Raw genomic sequence first — 16,554 nt, forward strand, 5'->3', positions numbered from 1 at the left:
TTTTTCCTGATCTTGTACAACTCTTTCTCAACTAGGTAATTATTTAGCTTCCTATCCCATTAAAATTGCATAATGAAAGCTGGGCTGCTTTTGAAAAAAATTAGCAGTAAGTAAAGATTGCTATTTTATTATCGATAGTTATTTTGGTAGGGATGCAAATATAAAATGGATTATTTCATTACTGAGAAAACATCAACAGCAATAATCTGTCTTGGTGAAAAAGTTCATGATGTAACCAGTAGTTTTTTAATTGTATATATGATCTTAATTGTATGTATAGTTGCTGTATTACAAGCTTGTCTTTTAAAAGCTCTGGATTAAATATTGTTCCCTCAGTGCCTGCACATCCTGACTTCTATGCCAGGCAGCAGCAGGCAAAAATCACCCATGCATTCACTCAAATCATAAAAACAAGACACCACTATTATCAACAGCAACAATAATCATAAATAAATCAGAATATGTAAATGCTATTAGGCCCTCTACAAGGCAAGAAAACAATCACAGGAACCTTCCTAGGGTATTTTCCTAAAGGTCTACGTTTTTATTTGTTTGCTGCAGCCCCTGTTACTGATAAATTTTGCATTTGCATCACCTGCTATTTCCAGGCAGGCATGTGTCAGTAGTTATCTCCCCACAACAAACCACCTTCCCAGATCTGTTTTACTTCCTTTCATGCCTCCTCTCTCTTCAGAACCAGTTACAGCTCCAGTGTTCTTTTGTTCACATTTCTATTCCAACATGCGGAGAAAGTGATGCAACAAGCTTGATGTTTATTTACAAACTGCAAGTGACAACATGTGTTAATTTAGCTGATTGCACCCAGCAGAAAAGGGCATTCCAAAATCGACCTTCTGGAACAACAAACCACACTGTACTTGCTCAGTTCCCTTGAGCAAAGCAGATACAGGATTTTTACCATGATTTTTACAATCAATTACCAGTGCTGTAGCTTCCAGAACACCCCTAAATTAACACAAAACAGGGCAGGGAAGCAGAAGATGACTATATTTTAAGTCAATATCCTTGGAAAAGAAGGAAAATCGTGAAAACTTCTGGAACCTTGATCTAAAAGGAAACTGTGATAATCAGCTCAGCTCACTTGGCCAGATCCTATTCAGGTAAACACTAACACTATAGCCAAAGCAAAAAAGTAAAAGGCAAAGCAGAGTGCCATGACTAGAAGCTATATTGTTGCTTCATTTCTCTGTCTCCAGACTTAACGATTAATTTAATAATTTCTGCATTTTAGTAGAAGTTCAATTTGATCTGAAAACTCATCAGATAACCCAGGTATTTCCCTTAGCTGAGTTGAGCTAAGGAAGATTTAATGCACACTGGCAGAGCTTCAGCACTCCATCCCTGAGCTAGAAGAGGACTTTCCACAGCTGCAGTGCAAAGCATTCAGGCACGAGGTTGAAAGTCTTTCCTTTCTCCTCTTCCCAAAGCCTGACACTCCAGGTTTAGGCCTGGTTTAGAAAGGCTGATGTGCAGTGACAATCGTTCACAGTGAAATTCCAGTAAAGCCCAGTGTTTTGTCTCCTACAAATGCCATTTGCAGATTCCTTGGGAAGAAATGACAAGAGAGCAAATTCACGTGGTATTTCCCCTAATACTCTCCCAGCATCTATTTTTAGCTCAGGGAACTTTCAACTCCTATGGTAGCTTGCTTTGTGTCCCAGTGGATCTCTCATTCATAGAGAGATGAATGAGAGATCCTAGTCTTCGAATTCTTGTGAACTCTTTGTATCACAGCATCCTTTGTCAAAGTGGCTTTGGCTAGTCACCTCCTTGAAGAACTTCCTCCTTTTGTTTGATTCTCTGCTCCTCTTTATTTTCATTTTATAGCTCCTAGTTTTTCTGCAGGAAGAGACAACAGGTAATACCTATCCACCTTTCAACACTACTCCTGTTCTGGTGGCTCTCTAGCAATTCCTTTAACCCATTTCTTTTCCAGGGTGAAGGGTTTTAGACTTCACACTAATTCCTCATGTGGAGGTTGTGTGCCTTCTTCTGAACTTCTGCGAATCTTCTCTAGATCTCTCCCTTTTCTTTGACAAGGGGACCAGCACTGCACAATACATACAGTGAACTGTGGTTTTATACAGTGATCCTGTATCTTTTGCTTTGCTGTCAGCTCTTTTCCCAATCATTCCAAATATTTTAGTTTCTTCTTTTGACTGCTGCTGGGTACCAACCCGATGTTTTCAGAGCACTATCTCATTCTGTCGAAAGGTCTCCCCTGAGTAGCAGAGATGACTGCAGAGATCACTATTGCAAACATGAAGTTAGGATTCTTCTTCCCTGTGTACCACCTCACATTTACCTATGCTGTGTTTCACCTGCTATTTCATTAGCCAAGTTTCATGAAGACTTTCTGAGACTCCTGACAATTGGCCATTGCCTTTACTATTTTTAATAATTCACTTCATCAATAAAGTTTGTAGCTCAATGTTCAAACTTCTTCTAGGCCACCCATGAGTATGGTGAAGAGGTGAGGATCCAGCACAGACCCCTGCAAAACTCCAATGGTAACCTGGGTCTGTTATGAGGATCCATGTCAGGATTTGCTCATTTGTACCATAGCTGAGAGGTTTATCAGGCAAGGTAAGCTACTTTACCACCTTTTTTGTTTTGTTTTGTTTTCTTTGTTCCCAAAATGATTTGGGTTTTTTAATAAACCAGAGAATAAACACTGGCCATCACAGCATTTGTTGTTAAAGATGTCAGGACAGAGCAAATCCCTTGTGGTGACATTAACATTTTCAGTTTATCAATGACAAAACGAGAAGTACCACAAACCCCAAGGGTAATTTCCTTGAAAAGGAAACCAAGCAGGGTAGAAATTTCACAAGAACCAGCTGATATCCAGGCAGATAGGAACATTACCACCACAAAATCTTTGCCATCCACCCCCTCTCCTGTGAATGACACAAGGTATGACAGGGCTGCTACACGTGCCAGTGGAACTAGTGGGTACAGTTCCTGAAAAGAGAAAGTGTAATGGCATCTGGCTGGTTATTATTCAGGTTGTTCCAGCACAGATTTGTCATCTGCTTTAAAAGTATTTAAGGTGCTTGACAATATGCAGAATGCAACAAAAACAAATCAACAACTTTCTAGTCTGCAAAATTTTATTAAGCAACAGCTGGACAACTCTTACAACTCCAAATCGTCAAGGAAAAATAGGGCAATCAGTCCATCTCTCAATCATGTAGACAGTAAAGAATCTGGACAAACCACACTTTTATAGGGAAACCAACAATACTTTCTAGGCACCTCCTGCAAAATCTATTACACAAGATACATAAAAGGAGAGGAAGATCAGGGTAGTTTTTAAATAAAATGGAAAGCAAGTATACCATGGTATATTTGGGAGGAAAAAAAAAAAAGATATTCAAAAAAATATAATTTAAAAATAGTCTAGGTAAGTGAAGTTCACAAATGGTGTACCAAATTTTCAAAAGTTTTAAGAAAAACATGCTGGGCTTGCTCACTTAAGAATGCATGCACCTGCATGACTCTATGAAAAAAGAAAAAGAAAAAGAAAAGAAAAGAAAAGAAAAGAAAAGAAAAGAAAAGAAAAGAAAAGAAAAGAAAAGAAGAGAAAAGAAAAGAAAAGAAAAGAAAAGAAAAGAAAAGAAAAGAAAAGAAAAGAAAAGAAAAGAAAAGAAAAGAAAAGAAAAGAAAAGAAAAGAAAAGAAAAGAAAAGAAAAGAAAAGAAAAGAAAAGAAAAGAAAAATCCCAAATCACTTTCAAAGTTATAGTATCAAAATAATGCATTTATAAACAAATGCAACTCCCCTTCTTTTTCAGGAAACACTACAGTGCCTTTTCAATCAAATGCATCCCCATGCTATTCCACAACACCATATATTTTATCTACAATAAACAACGAGATCTTGAACAGACATACCCTTCCCCAAACACACAACACACAAACAGAAAAAGAAGTGAATGCTGAAATAGTGAAACAGAAGTCGAAAGCAACCAAAGGCAAAACAAGTATCAAGCAAACTAAAGAAACAAAGGGCAAGTTAGAAAAGTTCTGAACAAATAGTTTCAAACAACATAGGTAACAATTACTGGCCGAGCATTATTCCTATAAAATACTTGAAACTCAGGTGTCTTCTTTAGAACACACTATCCCAAAACGTTTCTCTTGTATTATTACTTTATCTGTATCTTAAGCCATCTACTTGGCCAGTCAGATAAAATTCCAAAAATAGACCACCTTTGTCAGGATTTAGAATTGCTGAATCAGTCCATATTTAAAAACTGTAAACTAGAGGATTAAGAACAGACTGGCAGGCTTTGACATCACACCATCTAATTTTTTCATTGAACACTCTGGATAGGTAAGTATTTGGTGTTTTCATTTATTTTATTTTGTTTCACAAAGTCACGTTTTCTTGACCCTGCAGTCAGCTCTGTGTCAGCAAACCAGTGCACTTGCATAGTGCTCCCAAACAATCAATTTGCCTTGAAAAACAAATTTCTCATTACTGGTTCATTTGCAAAATCAAAAGTTAAAGGGTAAAGCTTCTAGTTTTCTTAGCAATAATTGCTTCACTGAATCTTATTTCATTCTTTTGTTTCATTAATTGCTTTTACCTTAAGAAGTTTCTAGATGCAGCAACAGTCAAATCGCCCAAAGAAACTCCTGATACATTTTCAGTGATATCAGGCAACACAGAAAGCAGTCCTTTTATCTTAAAACATCTCCGTGGGACTTTTAAAGAAAATTAAATAAATACAAAGACAAAATAATTCACATAGACCATTGTTCACAAGTAGTAATTAATTTTATTCCTTTGAGAATGGTGCATGTAAATTCCAATCCTGTAAAGAGGACCTGTGGTGCCTCCCTGCAGACTACTCCTGAGGGCAGCAAGACTCTAAATTGGTATTTACTAATGAAGGTTTGTGCCTTGAAGGGGAAGAGACATGAATAGAAAAAAAACGTTTGTCTACTAGGATCTTCCCATTTTTGTAAGCAGTATAGATGACTCGTTCTCTTACACTGGGAAAACTATTATGCCAATCTCTAAATAACATAAACAGCTTGCCCTACTGTCCTGTGATGGAATCCTAGAAAAAGTCAAAAATCTGAATGACTATTCCATGGCCAGGATTTTACTTCTAGTATTCTTCAAAGGGGGTTATACTGAGCTGTCAAACACAGTTGTTGGACAATGCTCTGTAATTTTCTTGAGTGGATGTATGGGTCATACAAGTCATCTTTACCTTATAATCAGGGGAAGTACATTTTGGGTTGGATTCTGGTCTCTTATGTATCTTGATGTAACCATCTAGTGAGGCTGGAAGTTGACCCTCTGTCAGCATGCCACACAAGGGTCTCATCTCTTACCAATCTCTAAGTCTGATTTACTGGTCTGGAGTAATTTCGGCCCTGCAGACATGCAATTTTAAAATTGTTCCTCTCGGAAACACATTCTTAAAAGTCTTCTCTCCCCTTTCATTTCATCAAATCAGTTTTTGTACTTGCTGCTCTTTTTATATGAGGATGTAAAATGTTTCTGAGAGACAAGAGGGCTCCAAGGTAACATAGGATCACACACATCAGGCTGCAAAAAGCAGATGCACAGAAATTGTCTGAGGCAACAATCAGTCAAGCTCCAAAATCTGTTTGTAATTTCTGAGAGGACACTAAAAAGACACATCAAGGAAAGCCTGAATCTATGGAAGGTTTAGGCTGAAAGCTTCATCAATAGATATCCGTGTCTGACACCTGTAGACCTTCATGCATCTTCATGAAAACACTGTTTTACTTGTGGATGCATCACAGGAAACTTTTGTAACTGAGATGAACCTGTGTGCAGATTTACTGATATTCAGGTAGCCCACGGCACATGTTACTGTGGTCTCTGGAACTGAGTGCAAAATTGCTTATGTGATAATTCCTTTTTTTTTTCCCTCTGCCACCCCCCATCTTCTCATAGTTTCTTAGGATGCTGCAGAAGCATGTATTCTTACTGTTTAAAGCTAAAATTTGCCACTCCACTTATGCCAGACTTTAAAAATCAATTATTAGATTCTGTTTGAGATCTATTTTGAGGATATCACCATTCTTTTTTCAAAATTATCAGGTTTTTGGTTTCATTCCTTTGCAACTCCAGCAGAGCAGATTCTGACTTCAGATGGACACTGTGGCTGTTGGCTGGCACTGGGGCTCTCTCTGCCCAAAGCTGCTGCAGCCAAACTCCATGGCAGCTTCATGCTGCTCTTGGAGCAGACCTAAAAGGATGAGTGGAGGTATGCCTGCTCCAACAGGTCTCCTATGGAGCATCTTGAAGAGGCAAAGCTTCTGCAGGCAGTATCTGGGCACGGCTCCATGAGCTCTGTGCAGCACCTGCCAGAAGCACTGTGGCAGCGCTGGAACCCGCTGAGCCCAGCCAAAGAAGGAGCATCATTAGGTTGAGCAGAGGAAAATGCTACAGAGGAAAATGATTCTGCTGCTACACTATTCCTTGTGCCTCAGCTTATTCCAAGCTAGTTTGCCTGTTCCTCGACCTGGCACTGAACCCTGCCATCGCCAAACCCTACTAAACTACAGTGACCTCCTTACAAAGAGCCCGTGTCATTGTATCACATATAACATATGTACATATCACATATACCACCTCTCATATCACATAACCCACCTTATCTTGTACCTCAAGAAAAAGCCTTCTAATTTTTAAGCCACTCCCAACCAAAGTATGGTTGCAAATAAAGAATGAAAGCAGAGGACAGATTTCTGCAGGTCCTGAAGAACTCACCTAGACTCTTTGTAGTCTGCACAGTTCTCCATAGCAAACTCATTGCATTTAGCTGCCAAAAAAAATAGTTTTGCCTGCATTATTAAGTTTTTGCATATTATCCAGCAAAACCAGGTCTTCCTATAAGCATTTTTAATTTCTTGTAGCAAAATATACCTGCTAGCAAACAACTACTTACAAAGATGCTCTTTAAATATAAATAACTGTGTATAACTCACTGATACATAGTAATAAAATAATCCCTAAATCACTCATTACATTATGCAAGAAAAATAATTTGTTTTTTGGACATTAACAGGAAATCTGCATTAAATTATTTAAAAAAAAACACTCAAAACTCCCTAAAGAACAGTCAAACCCAAACTAAAACAAAACAAAAAACCAACCCAACAGAAACTAAATAAACTCCCTAGACTGTTAAAATTATTGCACAACTGAAAAAAATATGCTTTGGAAAAAACATCCTTTACTAGTGGAAATTACTGCTTGTATAAAAGAACTAAATATTTCTGAACACTTTGCTACATTCATCCTAGAACAACTTAAGTTACCTACAGAAAAAATCGCTTTTACTAACAAAATAGAACATATAACATCAATCTTTTGGCTGAATGCAATAGCAGTCTTCACAATTTAAGTGATTAATTGGAGACATTCTTAAATTAGTTTCCTATATTGTATCTCAATTGAAAATAAAATGACTTTCACTTGTTCTTTTTATAATTTAGGATCCAGTTGCACACTCTGATTTCCACATGTTTACCATTCTTTTCATTAAAATTCAATATATTTGAGAGCATTTTCTCTCTCTAATATTGGGATTCTATACATATTAAAAATCCTTAATTAAATAGACTTGGCTAAATTATTTTCAAAAAAATAAAGGTCTATCTTATCTTATAGAATTTTCTGACAAGTAAATGGAAAGGATGTTGGAAATAGCATTTGTTTTCCCATTTTTTTGGTAATTATTCCTTGTTCTTTGCTGGGACAGAAACCAGAGCTCCTTCAATGACAAGTCTCTTTGTCAGTGCCATCAGAAGGATGCAATCATGACCTGGACCAGTGAAATCAAATTACTAACTCTGTTACTTGTTTTATCGGTTTCAGTTCTTGGTTCTCCGTTAAAACAAACTATTGATAACTGGAAAATTCTGGCAATTAACAAAGTGAAGAGGAATACTGTTCTCTGGAAGGCTGAAGAAACTGCAAGCAGAAATCCTTATTTAGACTAGGTTTTCTTCAGAAAAGAACATTCACATTGTTTCCATGTCCTAATAATCTTGGCTGGTGATGTTCTTCCAGCTGAGTATTTCTGACACATGACTAAGTGGCCCTTCCCTCAGCAAGCAAACAAGCCAGCCCTGGTATGTTCCTCGTCTTACAGCGTTCACTGTGTGCCTGTCAAACACTAATTAGGGTTCAGCTGGTTAGCACAGACCTTAGGGCACGTGAAGCCTCTCATCAGTGAACTCCCCTCCCTATGTACTGGAATCAGTGGACTAAGAATTCAACCTATTGTTTTTACAGTTTATAACTCAATATAGACAAAGGGCATAATAGTGTTTCCTCAATAAAAACCAACAAGTGAAACATGCCCATTGATTTTCAAGGGACCAGAACCAAATCTATTTCAGTTCCTCTGCTCCACACACATTATACATACAGGCACTCAAACTGCTGAATAAATCAAGCATGTGAAAAAGAACATAAATGGGCTCAGACAATTAATGGAAACAAAATAATTAAAGAAAACAACAATCTGACATGCCAAGGGTAATGTTGAGCCTGACCACTCCCCACACACAAGCAGAAGCTGCTAAGCTCTGGGATAATACAGGTATGGACCATCTAGTGTCCCACTCCTTCCTTCCTACTTCTCCTTCCTCTCTCAAATGACACCATCCCACAAGTGGTTTTTCCTGGACCTATCCTGTGGGGCATTATCCAGTGTAACTCATCACCTCCCTTGGCAACTCTCTGAAACTCTTCTACTGGTATTCCTTCTCTGTGCTGTACAGCTCTGGGAGCCTCAGCAGAGCACAAATCAGCAGCTCACTGCATATTGGTAATTTCTACTACAGCAGGGTCTTATGTGAAATGTTCCTCCAGAATAAATCAAATGAAACACACATCTACTTACACATTACTTACTACTAGGACTCAAGAAAAACAAGGAGAGAAAATCACACGTATTTAAGTTATACTGAGTTTTTCAAGTAAAGAACTTAAACCATAGATGAAAGACAAAGCAGCTGTTAACATATCAACCACCAAATGTTTCCCAGTGGGCCTTTAACTTCAAAAGATCGATTTTTGAAAAAAATCTGCTGTGATGTTTTGTAATCTAATGTCCAAATAATTATATGAATAGTATGGGGGTTTGTGTATTACTGGTCAAACTACTTCCATATAACAACATATTCTGTAGCAAAATGCTGACAAGGAGGAAAGAGAAAAAGCAAATAAACATGAGCACAACACATGGAAAAGAAAGAAACTCTTCTGTGCAAGCAACCTTCTGAAATGCTCAACAGGTTTGCATGTGCACCACAGGGAACTGCACAGTCTGTTACTAAGCTTTCCTCTGTCACGCTCCATGTAGACGCTGGCTCCCTGCTCTCAGCTGGAGCAAGTAGCAAGGTGGGTGACAAAAGACATGAATCTGTCCAGTTTTTCCTTTCTCCTTCAACACATTTGTTCTCCAGCCAGCCATGATCCTGTTTCTTGTAATGAATTTGCTTCCCTGAAATTTCTTTCTGTAATGACTTGCTACACTTACATCTCCTTCCTAATTCAAGCACTGTTGTAGAACTTGATTGATACTGATTGCTAAGAGGACTGAATACACTGGGTCATCTCATTTGCTGGAAAAAAACTGTGTTTACATAGCATAAACACACTGAAATGAGCAAGCACAGGCATAGTCTCAGAGGTACATCTGATCACACTGCACCTCTCCCAGCTACAGGCCAAATCACAGAATACTGCTGAACGATGTGAACAAAAAAGCAACACTCATGATTATTTCCTCTCCAGTTTTCTGTCACCTACTGAAAGATGGTTATGCCAGTAACAAAAGAAGCAATGCTTGTAACTATTTGTTCCTCTGTCTTCTGTCACCTAATGAAAGATGTTTATCCCCCTTAACAGCATATGAAACAAGCAGACATCAACTTCTTTGATACAGTAGGTTTTTAAACCCGGGTTCTAGTCAGGACAGTATTTTTGCAGTAGTCAGGAGAGGGCAAGGCTAGAACCCTGAGGTTATTCTGTACCACCTCCCAGCATTTTCTGGGGACATGGGAAGGGGTTCCAAGTGGGTCACAGAGTGTGGCAGCACAGCCAGGTATCGGCAGAGGCTCCCCTGTGGTGAGCATATGCCTGTGAATCCTTTGCCTCTGGTGCACTCTGTTATCGTCACTGCTGCTGTTGCTGTTACTGTTTCTTATTTCACTGCTGTTTGCAGTAAATCCTTCTCTCTACCTGTGATCTTTACCTTTTGTGCCTCCAATTCTCCTCTCCATCCCACCGCAGGGAAGGGAAATGGGGAGGGGACTGTGAGCATGTAGTGCGTGGTTTGCAGTGTTTTGGTGGAAACACTAAACTGGAGAATACCATTCCTAAACTGTGACAAACACCCAGTGACAACCATTTTTTCTTTTCCGAATAATATGACACTGTTTGTAAATTAAAGGTTTGCCTACATAAGCCTCCTTGGAGCCTGTGGTGCTCAGTTATTAGCAGATATCAGAGAACAAACACATGTCAAGTATTACAGCTTCTTTTTTTACTTTTCTGCTGCTATCACTTATGTTTTAATAGTACAAACTGGACCAGAAAAAAGTCATGTTCCCTGTTTTAAAAAGAATAGCATGAGATAAGGCAGTCTACCAAAAAGAGCAGTCTGTTTTAATCCCCCCATGAGCTTACATCAGCTACTGCAGCACACACAGCAGAACCACCACAACAAGCCAAAAGCCACACTTCTCCACGTAACACTGAATGGTTCTCAACCCTTCGCTCTTTCTGAGACCCAGCACAACGCTTGAAAAGAAAAAGAAACTGGAAAACAAACAAGCTAACAAACAAACAAACAAACAGAAAACAGCCCCCCACCCTCCACCCCGTGACTGGTTAGAGTTAATGCCCTTCTGGTGGGCACCAAGAGACTTTTCCAGTTTTACTGCCTCCTCAGCTCCCAGGCATCTCTGCACACCTAAAGCAGGCTGCCCTGACATTTTCCGGTTTGGACTTTATGAGAAGGTTAACATTTTCCTCTCTCCAGTCTCTGCTTTTTCATTTGAGGCGTTGAGTCACATTAGCCAGAGCAACAGCAAAGGCTTGCACTGCAGAAAATGGATACTGAAAGTCCAAAATGTAAGCATTGCCATCAATTCTTCCAAACTGCATCACCTGGAAAGCAGGGGAAGAGGAAAAGGAAGGGAAAAAGAGAACAAGGTCAAAAAAAATGAACCACAGAAAAAGAAACAGAGAAGAGAATAAGAGCGAAATTTTTCTGCTCCTTTGTATGAACACCTCCCCTTCTCAGTTAATATGACTGGAGCTACAGACAGAATGGGGTATGATGCCAAAGAATACTGAGAGCACTGTACTTTTTGTCTGTACAGAATATTTGACTGAAATATTAGACTCCACAGAGTAAACTGATAAAACATGCTAGACTGCATACAGTATTGGTTTATGTAGCTTGTCATGAATTACTCTGGCAGTTGTGGGTACACCAGCATCATGCTTCCTGGAGGAAAATATCAGTCGCTCCCTTGGATATATCCTACCATCAACCCATCAGGAAAACAGATTTTGTTTTCAAAGAAAGGAGCTTTCAGGGAAGGGGAATAACCAATTTCCTCATGCTATCACTTCATAGCTGATAAGGTGATAATTCTTTGCAGTTCTGTTTCCCTCTGCATAAATATCTTTACTAGCACATAATTACAGCAAGAATGAATTAGCAAAGAGGCAGTGAGAGCTATTTGAAATGAAAAAAAAAAAGCAAAACTAGTCAGGTTGTTCATTGCTCTTCCACAGGGAATATCTGAAGTTTGGCCTATTATTACTGTTTTTTCATTTGCTTCATCAGAAATCCAGATCTAATTGGCTCTACAGCAAAGATCCTTGAGCTAGAATGGGGACTGGCTGTGTAAGTCAAGGCAGGCTTTGTTACCCCAGCAAGAAAAACCCTTGGTTGGGCAGTTTTGCACAGCTGCCCATGAGGACATATCCATACCATTTAACTGAAGAAGGGGTACAAATGAACACTGCCTTTGAGCTGCTGTTTCATACAAACAAAACCAAAAGACTACCACTGGCCAAGCATGTTGGGTACTTAAGACATCTAACTCCCAACTTAAATCAGAGGAAGCTGAGAGCCTTGATATCTTTAAAACCAAAAGTGACTTACAGCTGGACAAGGAAATAAACATGAGTCTCCTGAGCCTCAGTCCAGAATCCTACTAATTAGCACCGCTTGCAAGCCTGCGTTTGGTGTAGTAACATACCACCCTGGCCAAAATTAAATGTTTTGATTTTCTGAACTAGCCATTGACCCTTCTACCCACAGGCAGTTCTGAAGTGGCCCAGAAGCACTTTGTTCTGGGATGGGTCAGTGTCTCCCTCCTCTAGCACTAAGAGACAACCCCAGGGGCCTGGTAGCTGCTCACAAGTGGAAATTTTGGCATGAAGGGAAGCTAACTGCCTTAGCTTCCCTTCATGCCAAAAGCATGTGTTCACTCAATTGGCTGTCATCCACAACCATCACTGATGGCAAGTGCAGCTACTGCTGCGGAGAGCTATTGTGTTTATAACAAAACCTTCAACGGTGAGAGCCAGACAGACTAAAGGAGGCCCTTGTTGCCATGTCTGACTACAGTAAGACCAAAGATATTTTGCGTATTTACTTTACAGCTGAACTTCACCCTATGTGCTGAACTTAGACCTTCAACAGCTGTTTTTTATCAACTATGTGGCAAAGCTTTTTCTCATGGAACAGCTGACACAAGCAGGAGGCACTCTGCAGCATGAGAGACAGCTTATTCCTGGCATGGCTTTCCCACATCCTGGCCCCCATTCCAGCAAGTATGTGCCACCCTTTCCTACCTGTCGTCCTTCCAGCTCAATCTGGAAGTTTTTTGCCGACTCCTGGGTCACCCGCCCTCCAAAGTCCAGCTGGTAGACTTGCGTTGCCTCATTCCACAGTGGCTGCTTGTTGGCCATCACATACACAAAGCCTTGGCTTCCCAGTCGCCCATCCTCCTTCTCACTGGCCTTCCGGCACTTGAATTCATCCAGCTCACTGGCTGTCCTCAAACTCCTTTTAGTTTTCCAACCCTTTTTGCTGCCCTGGCTCTGGTTCATCAGTTCATCTCCACTGATAAAAAGCTCCGGCTCACTCTCTGAACTGTCCTGAAACTCATTTGTCTTGTTTAGTTTCTTAGACTTCAGCTGATCTTTTTGGCTCTTGACCTTCTTCTTCTCCCTCCCCAGCCGAGGGCTGGCTATCAGTGAATTGAAGTCAGTCAGTGTCCTTGCCTCCTTTTTAACCTTGCCCTCAGTGATAGCCTGCACATTTCCTTCCTCGGCTCGACTGTCCAGGCGCTTCCGGCTCTTCTTGCCAAATTTGTCTGTCCTTTGAGGAACAGGGCTTTCTGTCAAGGAGAGCACCTCCTGGAAAGTGTCTGCCGTCTCCACCATTACCTCTGTGCCCACGTGGCCCTGCAGCTCTGCTGGTGGGGGAGACATCACCGGCTTCTCCACCACGAGGAGCGGCTTGGGGGGCAAGGTGCCCTGGGGGTTCTGTACGGGCGGGCAGGCGCTGTAGGAGCTCCACGGGTGCAAGGCGATCGGTGGCAGCTGTAAACTAGAGCAAGTGCTACTTCCCGGGTACATGGGTGGCAAAGGGCAATAGGAGAGGTTGGATGGATAACCTGGCTGAAGCACAACTGTGGGCTCCTGCTGTGCAAACTGTGTTGGGGCCAGAGCTTCTTTGGGGGAGCAGGGGGCCTGCATTCCCTGAAGGGGTGGGGCACTGTAGCTTCCTGGGTAAGGTACTCCAACCCCATAACTCGTCTGAAAAGTGGCAGTGGGACTGGTGGGAGACTTGGGGGAAACAAATGGCACTCGAGACATGTCCAGATGTTGAGCTTGACCAATGATGAGTGGAGGAGGTTTTAGAGGGTTGGGCACTGAGCTCTGAGATGTCCTTTCCTGAGGAACCCATATCTCTTCGCTCACCATAGGATCCCACTGGTACGGAGGGGGGCGTTTTACACTAAGGGTAGCCTCTGTCAAGGACACAGGTACATGCCGTACCGATTTCTCCACTGGGCAGTGCTGAGAAAGGGCCTCATCCTCCGTGAAAGCGGAGTTGATATAATCCGCTCGGTCACGGGAATTGTCAGGTGGGCTCAGCAAGCTGTAGGAGGACTGGGAAGCCAGAGGCGAAGTACTGACAGAGTGAGCAATGACAGAGCTGTGTTGGGAGCCACTCCCTGTGCTCAGATCTGGTCTCATGCTACCAACACTGGAAGTGCTGCTGGCAGCATTGGCGCTAGCGATGTTGGCCGCGCCACCAGCGCTCACACTGCTGCTGCTGCTGCCAGCGCCGCCACTGCTGCACTGGCTGCAGGTGTACAAGGCTGTGGGCACTCTCTGCTGGTACTGTGCTGACACAATGTTGCTCTTGGCCTTAGGGGGAAGTTGTAAGGTGGCTCTCTGACCATCCATCAGCTGAGCCATTTTCAGGGCTGCCTCTCTGCTGTTCCTGCGCAGAGTAGCGTGAATGATACTGCTGTCCAGCCTCTGCGCCATGTTCCTGCCCTGGGACAGCTGGCTGGCAATGTCAGGGTAGGGCGGCGGGTCCCCGGTTGGGATGGAGTATCGGGGGACCGTGAGCCGGTTCAAGGTGGCGCTGGCACAGGGCTGCTGCATCTTCTTCTCGGCAGCTGTGATGCGCAAGGTGGCGGAGCTGCCGGGCCCCGGCAGGGTGTAGGTGCTCTGGGCACAGAGCATCCTGGTGCGAGGCCGGCACACCTCCTCCACATTCCCGCTGCTGTCGAAAGTCGTTATCCGCTCGTACCCCAGGGGCGTCTGGTAGTGCCCCGCCGGGTAGAGGGAGAACTCCCCCTTCTTGAGGCAGAGATCGAGGGGCGGCTGCGGGGGGCCGGGCGGGGGCGGCAGGGCGGGGGCGGGCACGGCGGGGATGGTGCCGGGGTAGGGAGGCGGCGGGTTCATCTTGTTCAGCTGCAGCTCCTGAGCGGGCCCGAAGATGACGGCGTCCCCTTCTACCAGCGGTGGCCCCGGCCGCGGGGCCTTGGCCTTGGCCGGGGGCTCATGCTCTCGCTCGCCGTGGTCCCGCAGGTCGGCCAGGGCGATGGCGGGGGGCGCGGGGGGCGGCGGGGCCAGCGGCGGCGGGGCGGGGCGGCCCAGCTCCCCCACGGCCAGCGCCCCCGCCCCGGGGCCGGGAAAGCGGCTCGGAGCCCCCGGGAAGGGCCCCGGCCCCTCGCCCCCCGCCTCGGCCGGCGGGTTTGCCAGCACGTCCAGCTGTACGTTCTGGTTGGCGAGAAGCGACTGGACCAGGCCGATGCTCTGCGTGGGCGACATGGCCTGCGCCGAGCTGTGGATGGGCGCGATGGGGATGTTGACGGTGCAGGGCGGGCTGCTGGCGGGCGCGCCGGGGGCGCCGGGCACTGCAAGGGACAACACAGAGCGTCACCGCCGCTCCCCGCACCAGCCATCCCTCCCCTTCCACGGCCAGGCCTGGCCGGGGCCTGCCCCAGGCACGGAGGGGCCTTGCAGACTATCTGCTAGCTGTACACGCTCTGCTGCGCCCGGAGGGGCTGCTACGTGTTCCCAAAACAGGTAGATCAGACCTCAGTGAGAACAGGTAAGGTCTGCTACCGTGACTCGCATCGCACAAGAGCTACTTTTAACAGCTGGTGATCAACTTTAAAGCCGCTTCTTGGAAGTGACACTTGAGAGGTCAAGTTCTGAGTGCACTTTCGGCCTACCCTATGATCCCCATGGACTGTCACAATATCAATTAGCATTACTCATCATCAGGGGTTAACTGTGTCTGGTGAAATCAATAAAACTTTTGCTAAATCAGGACTCACTAGTTTTCAGGGAGGGACTTTTGATAGTAAATACATAAAAAACAATTGAACAAAACAAACAAGCAAATAAACAGAAGAAGTGGAGGCTTATAAAATTGAAGACCTGCACTGAAGGTACTGTGTAATACGTGCATAATAAAATAATAATAGTATAAGGTTCCTAGACTCAATGACCTTGGGGGAACTGGAGAACACAGACAATAGTTGGGAAAAGCTGATTATAGTGGGTGACAAAACAACCAGCAATGCAAAAGGAAGGAAGCTGAAACAGAGAGACAGGAATGTGATGGAATGAAATACAGAAAAAAAACTTATAAAAGTTCTCAGAAGATTTGTAAGGACAAAATGTGAGGAAATAGATGGGAAGCCAAAAAGATTGAAGAAGTGGATATTGTAGTCAGGGCCACTTCAGCATTAATGTTTGGACAGGCTGCAATCAGGAATGTATAAAGAAGCATATGTATACTAGGAAAAATTTCCCCCATGTGGTGGCAATGAAAAAGGGAAAATGTGGCAAGAAGCAATTCTCATAATTTAGAGCAGAAGCATGAAGAGTGCTCAATTGTTTGCAGTTCCTTTTGCAAGAAGTAGTTGATTCCAATAGGAACTACCACCAAAACGCTGGAGCAGGAAAATGA

The 16,554-nt window shown here is 43.1% G+C and overlaps 1 protein-coding gene across 6 annotated transcripts in view; it reads right to left on the bottom strand.

The window, feature by feature from the left end:
* Positions 1-10,550: 10,550 nt before the first annotated feature.
* TULP4 (TUB like protein 4) overlaps positions 10,551-16,554 on the bottom strand; it is a 149,073-nt gene continuing 143,069 nt past the window's right edge. For all 6 annotated transcript variants that reach the window (XM_088052776.1, XM_014263502.2, XM_005518430.3 and 3 more), the window contains exons 14-15: positions 12,903-15,490; positions 10,551-11,198 (exon numbers count right to left, since the gene is read on the bottom strand). In XM_088052776.1, the coding sequence (XP_087908902.1) occupies positions 11,082-11,198; positions 12,903-15,490 (2,705 nt within the window). In that variant the 3' untranslated portion in view covers positions 10,551-11,081. The remainder of the gene's footprint in view (positions 11,199-12,902; positions 15,491-16,554) is intronic.

Source organism: Pseudopodoces humilis, chromosome 3, assembly GCF_049639895.1.
Source record: "Pseudopodoces humilis isolate 2021_Gansu_Grassland_sample_001 chromosome 3, ASM4963989v1, whole genome shotgun sequence".
In the NCBI taxonomy this organism is placed as follows: Eukaryota; Metazoa; Chordata; class Aves; order Passeriformes; family Paridae; genus Pseudopodoces; species Pseudopodoces humilis.